The sequence below is a fragment of the Cololabis saira genome, chromosome 21 (genome assembly GCF_033807715.1).
Source record: "Cololabis saira isolate AMF1-May2022 chromosome 21, fColSai1.1, whole genome shotgun sequence".
In the NCBI taxonomy this organism is placed as follows: Eukaryota; Metazoa; Chordata; class Actinopteri; order Beloniformes; family Belonidae; genus Cololabis; species Cololabis saira.
The window spans coordinates 37,091,214-37,118,346 of NC_084607.1; the positions used below are offsets into that span (position 1 = coordinate 37,091,214).

At 44.0% G+C, this 27,133-nt stretch overlaps 1 protein-coding gene across 1 annotated transcript in view; it reads left to right on the forward strand.

Moving 5' to 3' along the window:
- The first annotated feature begins 9,308 nt into the window (after positions 1–9,308).
- The window catches only part of mpp2a (MAGUK p55 scaffold protein 2a), a 31,032-nt gene continuing 13,207 nt past the window's right edge, over positions 9,309–27,133 (forward strand). The window contains exons 1-6 of the mRNA XM_061712016.1: positions 9,309–9,420; positions 17,184–17,227; positions 19,438–19,538; positions 19,632–19,787; positions 25,618–25,788; positions 25,934–26,041. Of these exons, the coding sequence (XP_061568000.1) occupies positions 17,197–17,227; positions 19,438–19,538; positions 19,632–19,787; positions 25,618–25,788; positions 25,934–26,041 (567 nt within the window). The 5' untranslated portion in view covers positions 9,309–9,420; positions 17,184–17,196. The remainder of the gene's footprint in view (positions 9,421–17,183; positions 17,228–19,437; positions 19,539–19,631; positions 19,788–25,617; positions 25,789–25,933; positions 26,042–27,133) is intronic.

The window sequence follows — 27,133 nt, forward strand, 5'->3', positions numbered from 1 at the left end:
GTCTCCAGACGCTTTCCAGAGACCCAGAAGATGAACAAAAACCCCTGAGCAATTATTACATAAACGATGGCAGGTAAAAACTCCCCTAGTGGGAGAAAAGCCTTAAGCCAAACAGTGGCAAGAAAAACTCCCCTTTAGGAGGGAAGAAACCTGGACCAGGACCAGGACCATAAGGGGGGGCCCTCCTGCCGAGGGCCAGACTGAGGGGTCGGGACGTCAGCAGCACAGCAGGCAGGTGGAAGCAGCAGCGGGATGACCGGGGGTGGGGACCGCAGGCCAGCACGCAGCTCCCGAAGCTCCGGCCCAATCAGCAAGCCCCAGGTTAGGTTCAGGGTCGGGGAAAGGTTGAGAAGGGGCAGGGCCAGGGAGAGGAGTCTTGACGGACAAATCTCTCCCCCGCCTGACCGGGCCGTTACCCTGCCCCTCTCACTCCCACGCTGCAGGTTCCGGTGTTGTGCATTCAGAGATGCTCTTCGCCACCAGCAGAGGATGCTGCATCATGTACAAAAGAGAAAAAAGAGAAAAAAGGGGGCCAGCACAAGAAACTACAGGAGCGATGGAGAAATATGATAGCTATGAGATACTTATAATAAATAAAAATGGAAATGGAGAAGAGAGGAAGGGAAGAGGAGAGGAGAAGAAAGGTGGATCATGTCGGTGCCCCCCTGCAGCATAGGCCTATAGCAGCATATCTCCCGCGAAGCTATGTTTGAGACTAACTAGTCTTGTCCTATAGCTGCAACTATGACTACTGACTCTAACACACTAGAGTTTACACTAACTAGAGACTTACCAACACCAGCTAGAGGTTTACTAAACACTAACTATAGGCTTTACTAAACAGAAAGGTCTTAAGTTTAGTTTTAAAGGTGGAGGTGGTGTCAGCCTCCTTAACCCAGATTGGAAGTTGGTTCCATAGTAATGGTGCCTGATAGCAGAACGCCCGCCCTCCATATCTACATTTGGATTCTCTAGGAACTACAAGTAAACCTGCACTCCGAGAACGGAGAGCTCTGCCAGGAACATAAGGCACTATCAGGTCTTGCAAATAATGTGGAGCTAAGCCGTTTTGGGCTTTATACGCAAGTAATACAATTTTTAATTGGATTCTGAATTTTACGGGTAGCTAATGGAGCGACGCTAACACTGGAGAGACGTGGTCTCTCCTGCTGATTCCTCTCAGCACTCGTGCTGCTGCATTTTGGATCAGCTGGAGCCTATTCAGCAAATTACTTGGACATCCTGCTAATAACACATTACAGTAATCTAGTCTAGAAGATACAAACGCATGAACTAGTTTTTCTGCATCGCTCTGTGAGAGGATTTTCCTAATCCTTGCAATATTACGGAGATGGAAAAACGCTATTTTACAAACCTGATTAACATATGGTTTAAACGACAAATCCTGATCGAAAACAACACCAAGGTTTCTCACAGTTGCACTGGAAGCCATCGCAACACCATCTAATCCCTTCCTAAAATGCTCTGGACCAAGAATGATAACCTCTGTTTTATCTGAATTTAGAACCAAGAAATGTCTGGACATCCAGTCCTTGATGTCCCTAAGACATGCCTGAAGTTTAACTAACGGTTCTGTTTCATCCGGCTTCATAGACAAATAGAGCTGCGTATCATCAGCATAACAATGAAAGTGTATGCCGTGATTCTGGATTAGGCTTCCCAATGGCTGCATGTATAAACTGAACAAGATTGGCCCTAGCACTGAACCCTGCGGAACACCATAACAGACCCTTGACTGTTCTGAAGAAACTTCATGTACATGAACAAACTGGAACCTGTCAGATAGATATGATTTAAACCAACGTAGAGCTGTCCCTTTAATCCCAACAACATGCTCTAACCTGTGCAGTAAAATGCCATGATCTACAGTGTCAAAAGCAGCACTGAGGTCCAGTAGAACCAGTATGGACACTGTGGCAGGGTGGAGGAGCAGCAGCCACTCAGGTGATGGGTCACAGGTGTGTCCCATCAACCTCTCCACCCTGCCTGCCTTGATAAGGCAGGGCTGGACAGCAGCAAGGGGGTCTGCTGAGAAGGTGCTTGTGCACGTGTGGCGGTGTGTTCTGGTGAATAAAGAGTTCTACCCGAAAACCCTGTGTCCTCTCTGTCCTGTCGACCGGGCTCCCGTAGCACTCGCCCCGGTACACTGGCGCCCAACGTGGGGCGTCCGACAGGATGGAGGAGGGGGGAACGGAGCGGGCCCTGGAAGCGCTGGCCCATGCCCTGGCGGACCTAGCAGCCCTACTCCAGGGCCAGGGGGAGCGGCAGCTCACGCCGCTGGAAGCGCTGGTGGCACCGCAGCCGGCAGGCCGGGAGGCAGAGGCTGCGGGACCCGCGGAGCGACCCACCCCGCGCCACGCCTGAGGTTCGCCGCAGCAGCGATGCTGCTGCGGCGATATATACGATATATGTCGTCCATATATTTATGTTAATGTACACCTCGAAGGGCATTATCCCGCTTATACCACGGTCACTTACCAAAAAACACAAATATTAGATCAGTTATTCATGCTTTAATGTGTTTTCAGTGTAAATCATTAGTTTTATAACAAGCCACAGCTGAGCGGCTGAGCAACTATTTAATCTCTCGTCTGCAGCTGTTGGAACCTGGTAAGTTACAAAGTTTTTTAACAAGCCATAACTCAGTTTCCTTGGTAACGGGAGATATTCTAGACCATTCAGCTCTGCTCGGCTATTTTCTTTTCTCTCCTTTTCTGCATCCCAGTCATCAAAATTGTTAAATTCACCAAATTAGAAGAAACTACAAAATCTCTTGTCAAGCATATGAGCTTTGATGCACAGCTATGCGTTCCGGAGAATAAGCAGAGTGACTCGTTTTATCAGCTTTTAGTCTGCTGGCATATTTATTCAGTCATGCCGCATAAACCTCTTCCATCAGGAATAAACTGGCGCTCTCCGTGAGAACGTAATGACGTCACACCCTGAGCGTACCGTAAACCTTGTACAACAATACAACAGGGTACCGTAACATATAGAGTAAGGGCGCCATCTAGTGACAACACTTAACATCCCTCATGTGTCCGTCCTGCGGTAGCCGGCTCTTCTTCTTTGAATCTCTGTTGCCATGGTTACCACTTGGCAGTTGATCCAGCGCAATGATTTTAAATTTATCAGGCAATTTGACCGAACTTGTTTTCTAGGTGTAGGTTACCACTTATAACCTACAACTGCCAGCCAATTAGAATAAAGTATTCACACAGACCGTGGTAAAACTCACAAATAATTACAACGTGATGATTTTCTCTGTGCCTTCAGAGCGCTGGAAGAAAAAGTAAGTGAACCTTTGGAGTTCATACCTGGTGAACAGCTGGTGGACCGCCCCCCTCAAATTAACCTGTGACAGCAGCTCCATGCCTTAATGTTGCGAAACCAGCCCCAATCATTATGCTCCTGGAATAAACTACTGTTGGGAGGAAGTTTCCATGTGGGTAAACTGTACCCTTTCTGGGCCATACATAGTAGTAACCTTCATCACTCCACAAAGCATGATCCCAATAGTTTCCTGGATTTCCAAGATGCTCTGTTACAATCTTCAGGCATGCAAAATTGTGTTTTTGAAGAGCGGCAGTTTGTTTGCAGCAGTGGGGTCTAATCTCTGGAGCAACATACCCTTCCACATAAGAGCCATCCAGATGCTTGAGTTATATGGCTCAAAACAAGTTGTTTTTTTTCCATGCAATATCTGTCTGTCTACCTCACACACATTCAACCTGCTTTTTTTGCACTGCTCTTTTTTCTTTCGCACTGCTTTTATTTCCATTGCAATGTGCTGTATATACTGTGTATATTTTCGTAATTATATATATATGTTTTACTTTTTACTTTTTTACCCCTCCCCTGCATGTGTGTGTTAAGTGTACTGCTGCTGAACAAAGTGAGTTTCCCCATTGAGGGAGAAATAAAGGATTATCTTATCTTGTCTTATCTTATCTTATCTTATCTTATCTTATCTTATCTTATCTTATCGTTATGAGAGCAGATGTTTGTATTGCCTGTACAGCCCTTTGGTCAGCTGAGGCTGTAGAAATGTTTAACACACATAAACCTGAGATGATGACTGTTCACAGAACATTCTGAAGATGATTCTCTCCATCAGATTAACACAATAAAAATACAACTCAGTTAAGATGCAATACTAAAACCAGGCCACATATCGGTGCTGCTGCTCTGCTTGTAGCTACTTTTGTGTCACCCATCGCACCATTCCTGCCCAGCTGCATGAAAGATAGTTTTTTCTTTTTACTTGATTTTTATGTTTTAAAAATTTTTAAATGGGAGGATTAACATGACGCATAAAAATCCAACAGGAGAGACTTCACAGGAATAGACCGAGGGGGCGCTGGCCTGACGCCTGCACAATAGCTTAGTACCCGGAAATGAGAATGTATTGTAACGTCTCGTACAAACTCACCAAGACGTTCCCAGCTTAGGGTTATTTATTAAATAATTACACAGGTTACTGTGGGGCGTAACCAACGCAAGTTACTCCTCCGTTCATGTCCCTCACCGCTACAATGAACAGCCCCCATTCACCCGTTAACTGGACAGAACAGAACAGTTTAACATTCAACATTAACAGTACGTTACACTACCCCCCCACCCCCCCCCCCCCCCCCCGCCCCCCTTTCAAAGTCCCCAAGGGAACAAACAAAGTCTCAAGTGTCCAGGGGGTCTGCGGTTTCTACGGGTCCGCCCCCGACCTGGGGAAGGGGAAGTGGGAGACAGGCCAGTGTCTGAAGCAGGCACAGGCCTGAGGGGCAACAGTTCCTTTTTTGGCCGGGGTGGACGGGGCACTCAAGTCCGCAACGGGACCCTGCGATGGGTTCAGCACCACGGTTGGGGCTGCACCGGCCCCAGAGCCCGGCTCTGACGAGGCAGCCTCTCCCCGGTAGGGTGCCAGCCTATCCCAGTGAATGTCAACTTTCTTTCCTCTAGATGGCAGCTGGACCCTATAAACGACTTCAAATTCAAAATTCAAATTCAATTTTATTTATATAGCGTCTAATACAACAAAAGTTGTCTCCAGACGCTTTCCAGAGACCCAGAACATGAACATAAACCCCCGAGCAGTTATTACATAAACAATGGCAGGTAAAAACTCCCTTAGTGGGAGAAAAGCCTTAAGCCAAACAGTGGCAAGGAAAAACTCCCCTTTAGGAGGGAAGAAACCTTGAGCAGGACCAGGCTCATAAGGGGGGACCCTCCTGCCGAGGGCCAGACTGGGGGGTCGGGGACGTCACCAGCACACAGCAGGCAGGTGGAAGCAGCAACAGGATGACCGGGAGTGGGGACCGCAGGCAGGTGGAAGCAGCAACGGGATGACCGGGGGTGGGGACCGCAGGCCAGCACGCAGCTCCCGAAGCTCCGGCCCAATCAGCAAGCCCCAGGTTAGGTTCAGGGTTGGGGAAAGGTTGAGAAGGGGCAGGGTCAGGGAGAGGTGTCTTGATGGACAAATCTCTCCCCCGCCTGACCGGGCCGTTACCCTGCCCCTCTCACTCCCACGCTGCAGGTTCCGGTGTTGTGCATTCTTCAACACTTCAACACATTCTTCAATACTTCACGCAGTCTCTCCAGGATTCTGCAAGGTCCCAACCAGTCGCTGTCTAGCTTTGGGCACCTGCCTTTTTTCCTCTGTGGGCTGAACACCCAGACCAACTCGCCAGCTAGGAAATGCCGAGCCTTGACCCGCACGTCATAGTTCCTTTTTTGCTTCGTCTCTGCGCTCCGCAGCTGGTCCCTGGCAAACTTATTGGCGGGCTCCAAGCAGCCCTGAAGTTTTCTGGCATACTCAGGTCCCGGGGGATCTGCAGGGGAGTAACGCAGAACCATAATTCAGGCTTTAGAAGCAGCAGACTTGACAGTGCATCACCGGTCAGGCACATCGCTAGTTGGAGGGCTTTTACTTCAGTGGACCTCTTCGAGCTAGCAGTTCGAAACTGGGCATGAAAAGCCTCCCAATCGGCCTTGCCATCGTACCTGGGGGTCTTCATTGGGGGCACTGCACCCCTGTGCGTGTCCTGTCCCTCATCAGGACGACTTGTCCGGTAAAAGCCTGCCTCAGCAGCCATTGAAGCAGTCATTTTTCTAACCCCCTCTCTGTCCTCGGGCACTCCCCAAGCCCAGAGGTGGAAAAAGTACAAAAATATTGTACTTAAGTAAAAGTACAAATTTTCTGCTTGAAAATTACTTAAGTAAAAGTAAAAAGTACCCATTAAGAAAATTACTTAAGTAAAAGTATAAAAGCACCTCAAATTAAATATAATAAAGTACCGAAAGTACATGGTGTAAAATGTACTTAAGTACAAAAGTACAAAGTACAAAGTACAAAGTACAAAGTACAAAATTCAAAGTACAAAATTATTTTCAAAAGGATTGCAAAGAAATGAAGAATCCAAGAATTTGCTTACAACTCTAAATAATGGTTATATTATTCTGACCCCTTTAGCGTTTGTTTCCATTACCCCATTTTAATTTTGTCGGCTTGAGCGTCGGCTGCCGCTCAAGGCTGATTTATGGTACCGCGTTACACCAACGCAGAGCCTACGGCGTAGGGTACGTACCTTACGGCGTAGGGTACGTACCTTACGGCGTAGGCTCTGCGTCGATTTAACGCGGACCGATAATTCAGGCTTCAGTCTTCATCGGTCCTCGACGCAACGGTGGTTCCTCCGGCCTTTCCGGCCCGCCTCTGCAGCGCAACTCCCCCGGGAGATGCGTCTCCTTCTCGGGGAGGCCGGGTCTCCCCGTCCGCCCCAGGTCTCTCGTCACGGAGCCGCCGCCGGGCAATCACGGGCAATTCACTCGCCCCCCTTCCTTCCCGTCCGCCTTATGGTTCCGCGTTAAATCGACGCACACCCTACGCCGTAGGCTACGGCGTAGGGTGTGCGTCGCCGCGTACCCTACGCCGTAGCTCTGCGCCGGTGTAACGCGGAACCATAAATCAGCCCCCGCTGTGCTGTTCTCACGGCAATAGCCTACATTTTCATTTAATGTAAGACTTTAATTTGTAGCGAGTAACGACGTGTCCAATTTTAAATAGCTATAGCGGATTAAAAGTACGATTTTTTCCTTGAAAATGTAACTAAGTAAAAGTAAAAGTACAGAAAAATGAAAGTATCAATAAAAGTACAAATTCTCAAAAATCTTACTTAAGTAAAATAACAAAGTACTTGTACTTCGTTACTTTACACCACTGCCCAAGCTCCAGCGGTGGCATACTGATCCAACTCGTCAGCCTTCTCATCCTGTTTCATTTTCGAACGGACCGTTGGCAGCATTATCTCCAAGTTTCCGATTGTTTGCGGCTAAAACGTGTCGACACAGAGGCGACGTCTTGATAGCTTTACTTCTGACACCAGTGTAACGTCTAGTACAAACTCACCGAGACGTTCCCAGCTTAGGGTTATTTATTGAATAATTACACAGGTTACTGTGGGCTGTAACCAAGGCCAAACAAACAAAAAACTGTTCACTCCTCACTCCAGTTACTCCGTTCACGTACCTCACCGCAACAACGAACACTACTCTTCCATCACTGTCTGGTTCGGATTGGCCACCAAACTAGACAGGCACAGACTGCTACGGACAATTAGTTCTGGGAGAGGATAACTGGGACTAACCTCCCATCTATCCAGGACCTGTACCGGTCCAGGACCAGGACCAGGAAACGGGCAGGTAGCATCTCTGCAGACCCCTCACACCCAGGACACAGTCAGTTTGAACTCCTCCTCTGGACGGCGCTGCAGAGCTCTGTACACCAAAACCTCCAGACACAGGGACAGTTTCTAACCCCAAGCTGTTGCTCTGATGAACCTCATCACTCATAGAGTCTCAGAGAAATCAATCACTGTGCAATAATAATAAAAACAATAATAACAGTAATATAACACAATCATATGCTGTAAAAATGCACCTTCCAATAATAATATCTACCTCATTCTGCTGCACCTTTCACTTTTTAAAAATTGTATATATGTTATTAAGAGGCGTCATTACCATGTTTACCTCATACTGCTGCACCTTTCAGTTTTTTAATTGTATATATGTTAATGTGCCACATCTGTTTATTTACTGTAACTATTTTTTAATCTTGGTACAGTGAGTGAAATAACCAGAGTCAAATTCCTTGTCGGGCAATGTTCAAACTTGGCCAATAAAGCTGATTCTGATTCATGTTCTGGGTTTTTGCCATCCTGCTAAACAGCACTTTTTGTTTGATTAAATAAATCACTGCTTTTTGGAACTCCTACCTCCTGCTAGTGCTCTCCTACATCCAGTACTTGAGTTGTAAAAATAAATCAGGGGGGATGGTGGATTTTATCATATGGGGACAGATAATTTGTGCTGATTACAAATAATATAATATATTACAAATAATAGCAGTGACCAAAACACCTGCAGAAATACTGCAGGAATGACATAGCAGCAGTTAAATGCAGCCTTCTGTAAGCTTTAAATATCCACTGGGCTTACATCAAATACATCAAAACACAACAATAAAAAACACTTTTCTGAACTTATCAATATGACTCTGTCCTTCACAGGATAAGTAACATGGATCACTGCAAAAACTCACAATCTTAACAAGAATATTTGTCTTATTTCTAGTTATGTCTCATTTTAGTAAAAAAATCTCATTACACTTAAAACAAGACTCATCACTGGAAAAAACAACAATTTTCACCAGTTTCAAGTAGATTTTCACTTAAAATAAGTAGAAAAATCTGCCAGTGGAACAAGATTTTTTTGCTTGTAATAAGAAGATAAATATTGTCCCACTGGCAGATTTTTCTACTTATTTCAAGTGAAAATTTACTTGAAACAGGTGAAAATTGTCAAATAAGTTATTTTTCTGGAGTTATTTTTCTGGTGATGACTCTAAATGTTGAAATAGCAGTAAAACCACATTCATTGATGAAATGACATAAGGGATGGAAAGGGGGGATGGCAGTTTTACAGGGGGATGATTTGGACCGTTTTTATTTCAGGGGGGGATGATTTGGACCATTTTTATTTCAGGGGGGGATGATTTGGACCGTTTTTATTTCAGGGGGGGATGTCATCCCCCCTCATCCCCCCCTCAACTCCAGTACTGGGTACATCTGGGTCTGACTCCAACCGCATTCCCAACACTTTGTATTTCCAAGTGTTTTTATTTTGAAATGAGAGTTTAGTTGTAGTTTTTTCTGCTCCCCGCCGCCATCTTTGTAGTTCATAACGACCGCCGCCATCTTTGTAGTTCCTAACGGCCGCGAGCGAGACGACAACAGAACGCACGAGCAGCGCAGACTGATGAGTGTGTTGTTCAGGTCTGGTTCAGGTCTGGTGAGTGAATGGCTTTGTGTCCGACACAGACGACACGGTCCCGAGCAGCGAGCGGTGAGGCTTTATCTTATTTTCTTTTGTTTCCTCTCACATCATCATCTCTGGCTTGGTTATTGTAATAGAACTGGGTTTTAAAGGTGCGTGTGTTCTGCTGTAAACGCCAGTGCGCGCAGTCACACCGCAGACAAAAAGGATGGTTTATTGTTGTTTGGTTTGTTTTGGTTGTTTTTCTTCCTTAGATGAGCCGGTATGTGCGGGGGAATGTCTTGCTTTGTTGTGATACAAATATACAGGACTGTCTCAGAAAATTAGAATATTGTGATTTACTGTAGCCTAATGCAATTACAAAAACAAAAATGTCATACATTCTGGATTCATTACAAATCAACTGAAATATTGCAAGCCTTTTATTATTTTAATATTGCTGATCATGGTTTACAGTTTAAGAAAACTCAAATATCATATCTAAAAAAAATTGAATATTCTGGGAATTTTAATCTTAAAATAGAATAAAGAACTTTATCACAATATTGTAATTTTCTGAGACAGTCCTGTATGGGCATCTATTTGGCAGAGGTTCTTCCCCCAGTGTACACCTGTGTTAGGAGGAGGATACGCGCTGGTTAATGATAAGAATGATTTAAACAAACTGAAAATACAAAGTTATCATTTGAAAATATTCGATTAAGAAAATAATCTGTGAAATATATTTTTTTAAAAGCGCTCTGTGTCCATTCAAACAATAATCGCCTCCCCAAGGGCCCGACAATAATGTTTATGGTGTAGTTTACTCTGCATTACTGGATTATATAGATTTATAGTCATTTCTATGTATATAATTGGAGGTAAATATATGAACCATACAGCATATCTACTCTTATATAGTTAATCAAGTATATTGTTATACCATTGCTGTCTATTGTTCTCTATTATATTGTAGTATTATAGTAAAGTAATGATAATGTAATACTATGCATTATAATTACTTCTATTATTACATACATACATAGTAACAACTAAATGATGGGCGTTTGTTTTGTTTTCTTTTGTTTGCCTTGATTTGTTTGATTTTGACTATATTTATATATATATATATAATGTAATATTATATCACTGTATTGAACAGTTATTGAAACTTGTCTTGTTATATGTAAGAATGTATGTAAGATTCAGGGGTAGGACTTGACATGTATATGCAGTACACACACACACACACATATATATATATATATATATATATATATATATATATATATATATATATATATATATATATATATATATATATATATATATATATATATATATATATATATATAGTATTCTGTTTTTTCACTTTTTTGTACGCTTTTTTTTATCATGCATGTTCGAAATAAAATCATCAAATCAAATTAATACATCCCAGTATGCGGTGGAGTTAGATGCAGCTCTTTAAATGTGTAAATATGACAATAAAGTGGGAGAGAAAACGCATTTAATTTATATTTTAGCATTGGGTCACACAGAATATTTGTCAGCAGTTCCGTGTGAACTGAGAGCAGCATCAACGCCTCAGTCTGCGTGAGGGAGCAAACATCCGTATCTTTATCCGCGCAGGTCGGCAGATGGAAGGCGGTGGGAGATGAAGGGAGGAGGGGCAGGAGACGAGGTTGGGGGATGCATAAATAACGGAACAATAAAGGGGAAAATGTCAAGAGAAAGCAAATAAGGAGGGGGGGGGGGGGGAGTCTGAGCAAGAGAAAGCAGAAGGATGAGACAAAATAAATGAATCAGTCAACGGACCGAGGGTGGGAGCGGGTGAGAGCATCATTAGGGAAATTGTAAAAGCGGCGAGGAGAGAGACATGAATCTGATGAATCTGAATCGTATATGAATATATGAGGGGACCAGTAAAGTATACTACTAAATATGAGGCCAGGAAGAGATGCAAGATGGGCAGCAAATGGTTTTAAGAGGATCTACTTTATCGTGCTGAAGGGAAATCTGCCTTGGGTGCTCATTTCTGTGTTAGCTGCAGCATACGTGTGTGTGTGTGTGTGTGTGTGTGTGTGTGTGTGTGTGTGTGTGTGTGTGTGTGTGTGATTGTGTTTTTTACCAGTGGTTTTATTACAAATACAGGACTGTCTCAGAAAATTAGAATATTGTGATAAAGTTCTTTATTTTCTGTAATGCAATTACAAAAACAAAAATGTCATACATTCTGGATTCATTACAAATCAACTGAAATATTGCAAGCTTTTTATTATTTTAATATTGCTGATTATGGCTTACAGTTTAAGATTAAGATTCCCAGAAAATTCAAATTTTTTGAGATAGGATATTTGAGTTTTCTTAAGCTGTAAGCCATGATCAGTAATATTAAAATAATAAAAGGCTTGCAATATTTGACTTGATTTGTAATGAATCCAGAATGTATGACATTTTTGTTTTTGTAATTGCATTACAGAAAATCACAATATTCAGATTTTCTGAGCGAGTCCTGTATTTAATTTCTTTGACTGTTCTATTCTTGAACCTATTTGACCGACTGAGGTGTTGATCATTTTAAAGAGATGCTTGTGAACGGCTTAGACATCTCTTATCAAATTTAATCACTCAACATGGCGGAAAAGATCAGACAATATGTGTCATTCTGTTTCTTTTTTGTTGTCTTCATGTTATTTTGGTATAATTGTTCTTATTAAAACAAAACATTCTGATGATGTAACAACAGTACGGCTCTTCGTGTGAATGAATGAGAGATGAGACACATTTTTAAAGTGTTCACTGTATTTGTGTGTTTGGGATTCATGCAGTCGTATTTATGATTGTAAATGAGGAAGATGAAGCTGGGGTCAGGTTCAGATGTTGGAATGTTTCAGAGAAACTTGTACACACAATCTTATCATGCTTCTAATCAATTGTGCTGAAATGTGCTTGCATCACATTTATGTAACAGATGGGTCGTTACAAATGTATCATTTACAAATTCTAGGTTTGATCATATATTTTTATTGCTTTCATCTTTGGGATATAATTTCTCTTCCAGCCTACCTCCCTTTTGCCTGGAGTGTTATGTAACGCAGACTCTGGCAACAGGCAGTGATGTGTCTGTGTAAAACTGTAGGAGGGCATGTTTCCATGGCAGCTAGAGCTTTAACAGAAGCTTGTCAAGCAGCAAACATACAGTAGATAGATAGATTGACTACGTTTACATGCAGTCAAAATTCTGGTTATTGCTAATATTCCGGTTACTGAAACATTGGGAATATTCCGTTGATAATGATAATGAATCATTCTGGATATCTGGATCAAACCAGCGACGCACGGAGAACGTGATGACGCAATTACTGTCATTTCCCCTTCTTCTTCCTGTATCCAAATTCAAAACAAATGCTGCTTCAACTTTTCTCTCACCTTCTTGTAAATCTTCTATCCCGGTACTTTCTACCGTCTACAAATGCAGAAATGTTCATATCCTTCATTACATTTATGAAGTGATTAGTCTCCTCCTGGTCTTGGTTTCTCCGTGTTTATAAGAACTTCCTGGACTCAAAAGACCAGGATTCCTTGTGAACAGAGCATGAGCAGAAAACAAATTCCTGTTCCGTTTGATGGGGATATTCCGTTTGGATATTCGGGTTTTTAAAAACCCGATATTCGGGTTTTTAAAAACCCGAATATGAGCAAATTGGGGTTATTCAAAGGGGTTATTGGTGTTCACTAGGGGTGTAACAATATATCGTGCCACGAAATTTCGCGATACAAAAACATCACGATACGTGTCATGGAGGTGACAAACTATCGTGATATTGGGTTATTAATATTAATCTATTGTGTTGACTAGTAACGACTGCGACTCGACCCTCGGACCAAAATCTTCCTCCGCTCAGAAGAAACTAGTTCCGTTTTGGTCCCGATCACGGGACTCTTGCAGGGTTTTGAGCTCTGAACTTTTACTGATGTAAGGCTGGTGTAGAGTTAAGCCTTACCTTATTAAATTAAACCTTTTTGGGGTGGTGAGTAGGATAAACACGGGGAAACTTCTGCTGAGTTCCAGAGTACTTTAATGTCCCTCAACAGTGTAGGATTTTAGAACATCAACACAGCACCTAGTGCCGTACTGTGGCGTATCACTCCGCCCAATCTAAAACAGACTAATCACTACAGATAAACTGACTAGTGTCATTATAGTCCCTGATTTACATCAGAATATAAAGAATATATTTATAAAATAATCAACCCTGAATTACCAAAATAACCTTAACAAAAATAAATCTCTTACACTTATAAGGTGAGCATGAATCAATCTTTTTTATGATGTAAAATTGTATTTATTTACTTTTATTTATTTATTTAATTTTAGTTGTTACATTTCTGGAAAAGAAAAAAGTAAAATCATACATGAGAGAAACTATTCAGTTTGTGTCTAAATATTTGTACTTGTATGAAACTGAAGATCATAATGCAAACCTGACATTTACTTTTAGTTCAGTTTGTGGAAAATGGTTGGCCTGGCTTTCTCTTTAAAACTTAAACAGTTATAAAGCATTACAAACTGTAACAATAGGGCAAACGCACAGCATTGTTTTGTATTTTGTGTCTTTAAAATAAAAGACCATTTTTTCCAGTCATATGTTCCTCATTCAAGGTTGTTAAAAAAATACTGCTATAATATCGTATCGTATCGTTATCGTCACCTCAATATCGTGTATCGTATCGTATCGTGAGATTAGTGTATCGTTACACCCCTAGTGTTTACATGGCCGTGCAAAATCCGGTTATTGCCAATATTCGGGTTTTAATAGGGTTATTGATGCATGGAAACGCAGTCAGTGTTAAAGGAAATAATGGAACATGTGGCTCTTTTGCTACCTTCCTTTTTTCCCTGAAAGGACGGTTGTCAGTGTTTGTGTTGTCATGGTGAGGAGCAGGTTTGTTACATCCATGGCCCACCTTAGTTCCTATTGAGCTCCTTCTCGTCCTTCTTTACTTCTCTCTCTCCTCCAACCTCTTTCTTGTTCTTTCTTAATGAATCTTCAAGTCCATGTCCAAGTCCCTGCCTGGTTGACGTCACCTCCCGCTGTGTGTCTGTCAGTTCTGCCGTCTGACTGGTGGGAAAAGGAGGAGTATACATAAGATCATTCCCAAATGCACACACTCTCCACACGGTCCTGCACGCGCTGCCAGGCCTCTGCAGTTTTACAGCTGAGACTTATGTAACTGAACGTTAGTAATTAGCACCTCCCTAAGTGAAGGAGAACTTTTGCTCTTAGTTTGTAGTGGGATCATTTAGATCTGGATGGAGAAAAGGCATCACACTCACGTTCAATTAGCTCTGTTGTTGCTGCTTAAATCCATCCACGTAGTCTACAGCCTACTGATTATAAGACCCAACAAGGCGTCTCAGCTCGTATTGCACACAAACATAAGGTTGCCTGGGAAACCCCAGCCAGACATCAGGGGCCTCGTGTACAGAGAGTGCGTGGATTTCAACGGGAATCTGTGCCTGGAATTCTTGCATACGCAAAAGAAATTCTGATGTTCAAAACTGTGCGTACGACCAAATCCACGCAGGTTTCTTTGAACCTCGCAATATACGTGGAATTTTGCGGATATGGGGGAGCACAACACTCCGCCCTGTTTCCTCCGTCGAGTAGATCAATTTGAATATGGTGATGAGGATAATTATCCACTAAAAACCGCTCAGAGGGAACTTGCAAAAACAAGTAAAACAAATAAAAAAAAAACATCGGCCGTGAGGTGGAGACATTCCTGTCAGAAGTTGAGGCCTGGAAAAAATAATTTAATTAAATAATTTATGATTCAAATAATGCGCTGGAAAAATAATTTATTTTATAAAATAATTCTTCCAATTTAAACTGTAAAAGAAAACAGAGCAACGCGCTGTAGTTGTGTTGACCGCATTGCATTGTGGGTAACATTTTCCTTTGCTTTGTGTTCCGTGAAGAGTTGTGGGTTTATTATGTTGGTAAGGGTTTGTCAGCAGCACACAACAGTCATGTGGAAGCAGCAGCGGGATGACCAGAGGAAGGGGGGTGGGGGGGGTGCAGGCAGGTGGAAGCAGCAACGGGCTGACCGGGGATGGGGGGGGGGGCGGGAACACAGGCCAGAACGCAGCTCCCGAGGCTCCAGCCTGCAAACATGCACAAAAGAGAAAAAAGGGGGGCCGGCACAAGAAACTACTGGAACGATGGACAAAAATGATAGCTATGAGATATTTATAATAAATAAAAATGGTAATGGAGAAGAGAGGCAGGGAAGAGGAGAGGAGAAGAAGGGTGAGAGGCACCGCCCAGCGGATCATGTCGGTCCCCCCTGCAGCATAAGCCTATAGCAGCATATCTACCGCGAAGCTATATTTGAGACTAACTATTATAGTCTTGTTCTATAGCTGCAACTATGACTACTGACTCTAACACACTAGAGTTTACACTACCTAGAGATTTACCAACACCAGCTAGAGGTTTACTAAACACTAACTACAGGCTTTACTAAACAGAAAGGTTTTAAGTTTAGTTTTAAAGGTGGAGGTGGTGTCAGCCTCCTTAACCCAGATTGGAAGTTGGTTCCAAAGTAATGGTGCCTGATAGCAGAACGCCCGCCCTCCAAATCTACATTTAGATACTCTAGGAACTACGAGTAAACCTGCACCCTGGGAGCGGAGAGCTCTGCCAGGAACATAAGGCACTATCAAATCTTGTAAGCGGAGCTAAGCCGTTTTGGGCTTTATATGCAAGTAACAAAATTTTAAATTGGATTCTGAATTTTACGGGTAACCAAAGGAGCGACGCTAACACTGGAGAGACGTGGTCTCTCCTGCTGATTCCTGTCAGCACTCGTGCTGCTGCATTCTGGATCAGCTGGAGCCTATTCAGCAAATTACTTGGACATCCTGCTAACAACACATTACAGTAATCCAGTCTAGAAGATACAAACGCATGAAATAGTTTTTCTGCATCACTCTGCGAGAGGATTAGTACATCATTACACTATTTTTTTATTGTTTGTATTTTAAGAACTGACACCAGAACTTAAGTTGGTGTAGGAAAAATGGCTCCTTGTTCCACTTTATTGTCACGCGTATTATATACTGACGGATTAAGACCAATGTACACGTGTATTGAGTCTTATAGTTGGCATTGTGGATGTCCGTGTTCACCTCTCTCATAAGTATAACAATGTGAGCAACATAAACTTATATTTAAAACACGAAGCATCACAATCTGATTCCTCTGCTGCAGAAATAAAGACAAGTTTTTCCAATGTGATCATCGAGGAGCAAACGTGAGAAATCATCGTCATAAGCTTGTATGATGAATGTTTTGGTTGAATATTTCCTGGCGTGTTGTGAACATTTCTCTGGTAAAGTCACCAGGAATGTTGTCAGAGTCTAATGAGTGAAACAACCCTTGTTCATTTAGGGTTAGGGTTAGGATGGGTTAGGGTTAGGGTCTAAAGAGTGAAACAACCCTTGTTCATTTAGGGTTAGGGTTAGGATGGGTTAGGGTCTAATGAGTGAAACAACCCTTGTTCATTTAGGGTTAGGGTTAGGATGGGTTAGGGTCTAATGAGTGAAACAACCATTGTTCATTTAGGGTTAGGGTTAGGATGGGTTAGGGTTAGGGTTAGGATGGGTTAGGGTTAGGGTCTAAAGAGTGAAACAACCCTTGTTCATTTAGGGTTAGGGTTAGGATGGGTTAGGGTTAGAGTCTAAAGAGTTAAACAACCCTTGTTCATTTTAACAGCTTCACTTTTCAGCACCTGTTGACAATAAACACTGATTTAATTTATTTTCCTGTCTCCGTGTGTCTCAGACTGACTGAAGCCATGCCTGTGGCCTCCACCAGGACAGAACCTGGTAAGACCAACATTCTCAGGCTTTTAACTGACTCATTTAACTCTTTTACATTTCTTATGCTCACCCTTATTTTTATTGAATCTTACTGCTCTGTTTTATATTTAGTTTATCCTTTCTTATCGTATTTTATTTTTGTTTAATCTCAATGTTTTATCTAAATATTTTAGTTGTTATTTATGGTCTATTTTATACATTTTACTGTTTTATTATTTTAGTTTTTAATGTCTTACTTTCTAGACATACTTTTAGGATTTTATGTTTGTATGTTTTATGTTTTTTATAAACTCCTTTAGTGTATTTTATCCTGTTTTCTTGTAGCTTTTATCTCCAGTGTTTCCTCATGGGGAGCCTCCATGCTGGGAGTGACTCTGGCCTGCAGGGGGTCGTCCTGGGGGTCGTTCTGGCCTGGATGGTTGTGGAGCTCTGCACCACGGCTTCACCGCTGTGGTGTGGACTCCTCTATCCGTCCGGGCCGGAATGGTCTCTGTGGGCCCCCCCCCCTTGTAGCTGCGGGCTATGAGACCTCCTGGCGTGGACGGCTCCCCGTTACCGTTTCCTCACCTGGATCCTCTGTGCCTAGCCATGTCTACACCATGTGTCTGCGTGTGTGTCTGTGTGTGTAATTTAGGAATTTAGGTGAATTGTAGTGAGCTTTTGTCTGCGGGGAGGGGGGGGGGCATTAATAAGTTTTATGTTTATTTGTTTTTTCTTGTTTTTCTTTTTTTTCTGTTAAGCACTTTGTGTTTCATTATTTGTAGGAAAAGTGCTATATAAATAAAGTTTGATTTGATTTGATTTGATTTGATTTGATTTGATTCCCATTAGCAAATATCACAATGTTATTTTCTGGTTTATTTATTGTCAAACCTCCATTACGCATTTAAAACTTTTTTTTCACTGAGAGCAGCAACAGGAACAGAACAGATTTCGACAAAAGTAATATTTTTAACACCATTATAGAATGTCTGTCCCACTGAACGAGGAACCTGAATGTCAGTCTTTTCAGTACTTTAATGTGTGTGTTGTGGCGCTTTTCCTCTAGCACCTACTCAGCCCGACTCCACTCGCCTCGGTTTGGTTCTTCTCCACCAGGTCAGGGGTCGGCAACCCAAAATGTTGAAAGAGCCATATTGGACCAAAAACACAAAAAACAAATATGTCTGGAGCCGCAAAAAATGAAAAGTCTTCAGCCTTAGAATGAAGGCAACACATGCTGCATGTTTCTATATTACCGGTAGTTATAACTGGGGTTAGATTTTTTTTTTCATTATGCACTTTGAGAAAAAAGTTGAAATGACGAGAAAAAAGGCAAAACGTCAAGGAAATAGTCAAAATTTCATGAACAAAAGTCAAAATGTCGAGAAAAAAGTCGAAATGAAGAAAAAAAGAGAAATAAAGAAAAAAGAAGAAAAAAGGAAAAAAAAAGAAGAAAAAAGGAAAAAAAGAGAAAAAAAGGAAAAGAAGAAGAAAAAAAAGGAAAACATTTTTGAAAAAGCTCCAGGAGCCACTTGGGCGGCGCAGGTTGCCGACCCCTGCACTAGGGGTCTAACTACCGAGTAGAGACTTTTCTGTAACTATTCTGCCGAGGTTCTAAGCGGCTGAGTCGGCTGTATCTGACATCATCACACTACAGGCCACCGATTGGTCGGGGTGTTGGAGTCAGACGTCTGAGTCAGGAGGAGGAAATCAGAGAAAGAGACTCTGACGGATTATTGTTCATTTTATTCAACCAGCAACGGCAGCAAAAGTCTGTTTCATGATCCAACTCTGAGGTGCAGATGTTCATAAACCTGGTGCTGAGGAGAGAATTAAAAAGATCTAGACGGAGATAAGGAACGACCAGATCCACCAGGAACTCAGTCTCTTCATAGCTGCTCACGGCTCCAGCTGACTTTTCAGCAGCGCAGAGACAAACTAACAAAATTAAAAAGCGTTGCTGCTTGAATCTTCTCTCACTCTCATTTTTTAACTTGATATCAAACACAAGCCACAGATCCAGCAGCACATCTATCATCTCCTCCAGGTTCTACATCTTTAGTGTTCGTTTAGATCACACAATCAAATACGTCCCAGCAGCTTCGCTCCAACCTCCTACTTCTGATCCAGGTGGTGGATTGTTATGGAAAAGAAACTTGGCCGAGTTGAGCCGAGCTGAGTTGAGTAAAGCCGAGTAGGTACTAGTGTAAAAGCTCCATTGGTGTGTTTTGCAGGACTCCAGGTATTGGACGCAATGAGCGACAGCACCACCAGCTCCACCATTGCAAATGACCTGGACCTGATCTACCTTAAGGGCATCATGGAGAGCCCTCAGGTCGGGGCACACACCCTTGCATGATGACCATGTGTGAAAAGCTTAAAGTAATATATCAGTTACCGGCGGTTGTGTGTAACTGTGTTACAATAGGAGCAGGAGGAGAGCCTGAGAGAGCCGCGGTTGTCAGCGGTGAGGGAGAACAACGTGGAGCTACTACAAGAGATCCTCAAAGACCTGGACCCGTTCACAGATCGCTCCGACACGGCCGCCGAGCTGACCCGGATCCTCACACAGCCTCACTTCCAGGTGGCCAACACACACATCACGCTACAGGACTGTATCTCCTGCTTAGGCCATCCCCACTGTACACAGTGGGAAGTTTAACTCCTCTTTAATTCAGAATTAAAATGAAATCCAATTTAAAATGATTAAAAATTACCATGGCCATTCCGAATTAAACTTAATTCCGAAGTAAGTTGCTGGTTTATTCCGATTTCAAATCTGAATAGAATAATTCCGCGATCATGTATTCACTCATTCCTCTTAATTAATTCTGGTCTTTCTTTCTGCTCGTTCCCTCGTCCGTCTGTCTCCATGATCTTATATTCCGCGCTGGGCTGGTTTTCCAAACAAAGTTTCAAGATGCAGCAGCAGTAAACGCTGGTCAAGAGCAGAGACCATTTATTTAATAAATAGAAATCATTAAAAGAACACATGGAAACAGGAAACATCAAAATTGTGAGCTTTTCAAAGTTGTAGCGGCTAAGTTAGTTTTTCTTAGTTAGTTTAACTTCCGGTCCGCCCCCTATCCAATCAGAACCTTCCCAACCCCCAGACCTTAATGCCTGAGATATACTTGCAGTTCAGACCGCGTACGCATCGATGACGTCACGCGTATCCTGCGTTCATTTGACGCGTCGACGTGCACGTTCTCAAAAAGACACTGAATGCGTACGTGACCTGCAGTTCTGGATCTGGCCGCGAGTGACGCTGGTCCCGGTCTGATACCAGCTGGTCCCGGTCTGATACCAGCTGGTCAATTCAATTCAATTCAATTTTATTTATATAGCGTCTAATACAACAGAGTTGTCTCTAGACGCTTTACAGAGACCCATACCCAGAACATGACCCCCGAGCAGATATTACATAAACAATGGCAGGTAAAAAACTCCCCTAGTGGGAGAAAAACCTTAAGCCAAACAGTGGCAAGGAAAAACTCCCCTTTAGGAGGGAAGAAACCTTGAGCAGGACCAGGCTCATCAGGGGGGACCCTCCTGCCGAGGGCCAGACTGGTGGGTCAGGGACGGCAACAGCACAGCAGGCAGGTGGAAGCAGCAACGGGATGACCGGGGGTGGGGACCGCAGGCCAGCACACAGCTCCCGAAGCTCCGGCCCAATCAGCAAGTCCCAGGTTGGGGTGCAGGGTCAGGAAAAGACTTGTGCTCCGTAATGCAAGCTACAAGCCACCCATGGCCACCTGCAGGACAAAAGAGAGAAAAGGGAGGAGAAGGGGGGGGCAGCAACGGGATGACCAGGGGTGGGGACCGCAGGCCAGCACACAGCTCCCGAAGCTCCGGCCCAATCAGCAAGTCCCAGGTTGGGGTGCAGGGTCAGGGAAAGACTTGTGCTCCGTAATGCAAGCTACAAGCCACCCACGACCACCTGCAGGTTCCGGTGTCCGGCAAAGGATGCTGCAACATGGACAAAAGAGAGAAAAGGGAGGAGAAGGGGGGGCCAGCACAAGAAACTACAGGAGCGACTCTGACACACTAAAGTTTACACTACCTAGAGATTTACCAACACCAGCTAGAGGTTTACTAAACACTAACTATAGGCTTTACTAAACAGAAAGGTTTTAAGTTTAGTTTTAAAGGTGGAGGTGGAGTCAGCCTCCTTAACCCAGATTGGAAGTTGGTTCCAAAGTAATGGTGCCTGATAGCAGAACGCCCGCCCTCCAAATCTACATTTAGATACTCTAGGAACTACGAGTAAACCTGCACTCTGAGAACGGAGAGCTCTGACAGGAACATAAGGCACTATCAGGTCTTGCAAATAATGCGGAGCTAAGCCGTTTTGGGCTTTATACGCAAGTAATACAATTTTAAATTGGATTCTGAATTTTACGGGTAACCAATGGAGCGACGCTAACACTGGAGAGACGTGGTCTCTCCTGCTAATTCCTGTCAGTACTCGTGCTGCTGCATTTTGGATCAGCTGGAGCCTATTCAGCAAATTACTTGGACATCCTGCTAACAACACATTACAGTAATCTAGTCTAGAAGATACAAACGCATGGACTAGTTTTTCTGCATCACTCTGTGAGAGGATTTTCCTAATCTTTGCAATATTACGGAGATGGAAAAAGGCTATTTTACAAACCTGATTGACATATGGTTTAAACGACAAATCCTGATCGAAAATAACACCAAGATTTCTCACAGTTGCACTGGAAGCCATCGCAACACCATCTAATCCCTTCCTAAGATGCTCTGGACCAAGAATGATAACCTCTGTTTTATCTGAATTTAGAAGCAGGAAAGGTCCCGGTCTGATACCAGCTGGTCCCGGTCTGATACCAGCTGGTCCCGGTCTGATACCAGCTGGTCCCGGTCTGATACCAGCTGGTCCCGGTCTGATACCAGCTGGTCCCGGTCTGATACCAGCTGGTCCCGGTCTGATACCAGTTGGTCCCGGTCTGATACCAGCTGGTCCCGGTCTGATACCAGCTGGTCCCGGTCTGATACCAGCTGGTCCCGGTCTGATACCAGTTGGTCTGATACCAGCTGATATCAGACCAGCTGGTCTGATGTATCCTTCACCGCCGGTACGACGTGCTCTCCTCGCGTGCTACGCGAGCGACGTTGCGGTTGGTGGTGCACGCGAACGGACATGAACGGACGCAAACGCAAGCACCAACAGCAAGTATATCCCAGCTTTAAGCGGAATTGGATAAAGCTGATCAAACGTGTTTTCCATGTAAACCTCATTTCGGAATTACTATTTCCATCTAAACTCGAAGGAAAATAGTTTAATTCTGAATTATTTAATTCGGAATAATTAATTCCGAATTAAAAAACATGTAACCGTGGCCAATATTGTTGGTGAACCGCTTCCCCTTCCTGAGCTGCCGGATGGTGGACCGCAATGTCTTGGAGTCCGTCCAAAAGTCATTCTCCATGGCCTCTCCAAACTCCTCCCACACTCTGGGTTTAGCCTTGGCACCCAGCGCAGCTGCGTTCTGCTTGGCATGGCGGTACCTATCCGCTGCTTGACAACATCCCTAACAACTGGTGTCCACCAGCGCGCTGGGGGATTACCACCACGGCAGGCACCGGCAACCTTACAGCCACGGCTTTGGCCAGCTGTCTCCAGAACAGAAGGATGTTGAAAGTGATAATCTCCCTTTACAGGGCTCAACTCTGAATTTGGCTGTTTGAACCACCCTTTGCTCTCAGTTTTCTGCAGTGACAACAGACTGTGAACCTCACAGAAACTATTTGAGCTCAATTCAATTCAATTCAATTCAATTTTATTTATATAGCGTCTAATACAACAGATGTTGTCTCTAGACGCTTTCCAGAGATCCAGAACATGAACATAAACATAAACATAAACCCCCGAGCAATTATTATATAAACAATGGCAGGTAAAAACTCCCATAGTGGGAGAAAAGCCTTAAGCCAAACAGTGGCAAGAAAAAACTCCCCTTTAGGAGGGAATAAACCTTGAGCAGGACCAGGCTCATAAGGGGGGACCCTCCTGCCGAGGGTCAGACTGGGGGAGTCAGGGACGTCAACAGCACACAGCAGGCAGGTGGAAGCAGCAGCGGGATGACCAGAGGTGGGGGGGGGGGCGTCAGCAGCACACAACAGTCATGTGGAAGCAGCAGCGGGATGACCAGAGGTGGGGGGGGGGCGTCAGCAGCACACAACAGTCATGTGGAAGCAGCAGCGGGATGACCAGAGGGGGGGGTGCAGGCAGGCAGAAGCAGCAACAGCAGACATCCACGTAGGCAGGTGGAAGCAGCAACGGGATGACCGGGGATGGGGGGGAGGGCCGGGAACACAGGCCAGAACGCAGCTCCCGAGGCTCCGGCCTGCAAACATACACAAAAGAGAAAAAAGGGGGGCCGGCACAAGAAACTACAGGAACGATGGACAAAAATGATAGCTATGAGATATTTATAATAAATAAAAATGGTAATGGAGAAGAGAGGCAGGGAAAAGGAGAGGAGAAGAAGGGTGAGAGGCACCGCCCAGCGGATCATGTCGGTGCCCCCCTGCAGCATAAGCCTATAGCAGCATATCTACCGCAAAGCTATATTTGAGACTAACTATTATAGTCAAGAATGCCTTAAGCTGGGCATACACTGTGCGATATTTTAAATCGTTTGAGACAGCCCCATCTCAAACTGCACGACTAGATCGCTGAGTTCAAAAGTTCACAGCCCACGAGTCTCGATGCTCTGATGCGACCCGTCTGCCTACACTATACGATCATAATCATCACGTCGGACTTCTGTTACTGGAACTCGAGGCCGGTTTTGGGGCAGGGGTGAGCTGTGCCCACCCAAACGTGCGTCCTGCCCACCCGATCAAAGGTTATGGGGATCCTTTATTTTTTTTATATATAAAATAAAATCACAGAATATCTGTACCATTTCTGATTGGGTGGGCACTGCGCATCATTTTTAGACACAACAATGAACGCATACCGCAAAAGTTTTGTCTCGGCGGAGGGACCGGAAGTCCCAGCAAAACAGAGAAGAGAAGTGTTCAGAACAGCACACAGAGCGCGCACTAAAGGCTGATTTATGGTTCCGCGTTACACCAACGCAGAGCCTACGGCATAGGGTATGCGGCGTTGTGCCCCGTACGGTGCGTTGGTGTAACGCGGAACCATAAATCAGCCTTTAGCAATTTGTGCCATTCTGTGTGGCGATAAATTAAAAAAGATTAGACTACGCCGTGATTGGATAAGGAATTGAAAATGCAGCCTTTTTTTCTGCTATCAAAACATGATTCGTAATGTGAATTTGCAACACTTTAAAGTACAAATAACAGTTTTTGACGTGACATCAGAGATTGTGCATGCTCTCTGTGAAAGGATGAGTCCAATCGGGTCGCAGCTGCTTCAACTGTGCGAATCCTTCACAAGGAGCGACCAGGATTTCAAACACGTTAGATTTTCTTGCGAGCACACGATTTGTGATCGGGAGCTCGTCGTGAGGTGTTAATCTCTCGTCGTGAGGTGTTAATCTCTCGTTGTGAGGTGTTAATCTCTCATCGTGAGGCGTTAATCTCTCATCGTGAGGCGTTAATCTCTCATCGTGAGGCGTTAATCTCTCGTTGTGAGGTGTTAACCTCTCGTCGTGAGGTGTTAATCTCTCGTCGTGAGGTGTTAATCTCTCGTCGTGAGGTGTTAATCTCTCGTCGTGAGGCGTTACTCTCTCGTCGTGAGGCGTTAATCTCTCGTCGTGAGGCGTTACTCTCTCGTTGTGAGGTGTTAATCTCTCGTCGTGAGGTGTTAATCTCTCGTCGTGAGGTGTTAATCTCTCGTCGTGAGGTGTTAATCTCTCGTTGTGAGGTGTTAATCTCTCGTCGTGAGGTGTTAATCTCTCGTCGTGAGGTGTTAATCTCTCGTCGTGAGGTGTTAATCTCTCGTCGTGAGGCGTTAATCTCTCGTCGTGAGGTGTTAATCTCTCGTCGTGAGGCGTTACTCTCTCGTCGTGAGGTGTTAATCTCTCGTCGTGAGGTGTTAATCTCTCGTCGTGAGGCGTTACTCTCTCGTCGTGAGGTGTTAATCTCTCGTCGTGAGGCGTTACTCTCTCGTTGTGAGGTGTTAATCTCTCGTCGTTACTCCACGTTTACTACACAAGGCACGACCAACGATTGGGTCGAAATCCGGCCCGATCCAAAAAATAGTCGCACGACTGGAAAATCGGCTCAAAACGAGCCGATAATCTCACAGTGTCTGCCCGGCTTTATTCAGTTCAAGGTTGCTGGATTAACCTGTCGTTGTTGCCTGATTCCACCGCAGCTAAAGAGCCATGGCAGCATTATGTCTTCATCAGGATTTTGAATGACGTTTAAATGTAATGAAAATAAAGATATTTTGTCATGTCTTTGTGTTCAAGTCTCTACTGGAGACTCATGATTCAGTAGCATCCAAGGCGTGTGACAGCCCCCCTCCAAGCCCATGTGATTTTGTGGATAATGAACCAGAAGAAGGGCACACTAACAATCTGCATCTGCCCCCCGACGCCATCCGCATGGTGGGCATACGCAAAGTGGAAGGGGAGCATCTGGTAAGAAACAAGTGTACAAGCATGCGGTACCTGAGTATTTACTGTATACGCAGAATAGATGAACGAGAACATCTAGCCTGACTTCAGAATGAAAGTGGTAATTTTTTAATGACACTGACAACGACCTGCATGAATTCCTTTCCAGGGAGTGACATTCAAGGTGGAGGGTGCAGACCTGGTGATCGCCCGAATCCTCCATGGCAGCATGATAGACCAGCAAGGACTGCTGCACGTTGGAGACGTCATCAAAGAGGTTAACAACACTGTTCTTCCTATTTCCGTACATCAGTGTTTAAGGATGTTTTTCATTAATACATTATTTAATATTATACAAAAGTTGGCTCCTCTGTACAGCTTCCTGATGTTGAGTAACACAATATTTCAATTATTTTATTACCGTGAAGCCTCGTAATCACGGGGCGTTTATTTCTACAACCATCGCTACAACCGTCTCTAAAACAGCTTCTACAAACATCTCAAAACCGTCTCTAAAAAAAACTCTACAACCGTCTCTAAAACCGTCTCTACAACCCTCTCTAAAACTTCTCTACAACCGTCTCTAAAACCGTGTTTAAAACTGTATTTAAAACTGTCTCTAAAACCCTTCTACAACCGTCTCCACAACCGCCTCTAAAACCGTGTTTAAAACGTGTCTACAACCGCCTCTAAAACGTCTTTACTAACTCTAAGATGTCTCTTGAACCGTCTCTACAAATGCCTCTAAAATGTCTCTACAACAGTCTTTACAACCTTCTCTACAACTGTCTCTACCACTGTCTGTAAAACCGTCTCCTAACCGTCTCTACAACCGTCTCTAAAACGTCTCTACAACCGTCTCTAAAACGTCTTTACCAACTCTAAGATGTCTCTTCAACAGTCTCTACAAACACCTCTAAAACGTCTCTACAACTGTCTTTAAAACCATCCTTAAAACGGTCTCTAAAATATCTCAGTGGCAAGGCACCGGGGGTGGATGAGATTCGCCCTGAGTACCTCAAGTCTCTGGATGTCGTAGGGCTGTCTTGGTTGACACGCCTCTGCGACATTGCATGGAGGAAGGGGACAGTACCGCTGGAGTGGCAAACCGGGGTGGTGGTCCCTCTGTTTAAAAAGGGGGACCGGAGAGTGTGTTCCAACTATGGGGGGATCACACTTCTCAGCCTTCCCGGGAAAGTCTACGCCAGGGTACTGGAGAGGAGATTACGGCCGATAGTTGAACCTCGGATTCAAGAGGAACAATGTGGTTTTCGTCCCGGTCGTGGAACACTGGACCAGCTCTAGACCTTCCGCAGGGTGCTCGAGGGTTCATGGGAATTTGCCCAACCAGTCTACATGTGCTTTGTGG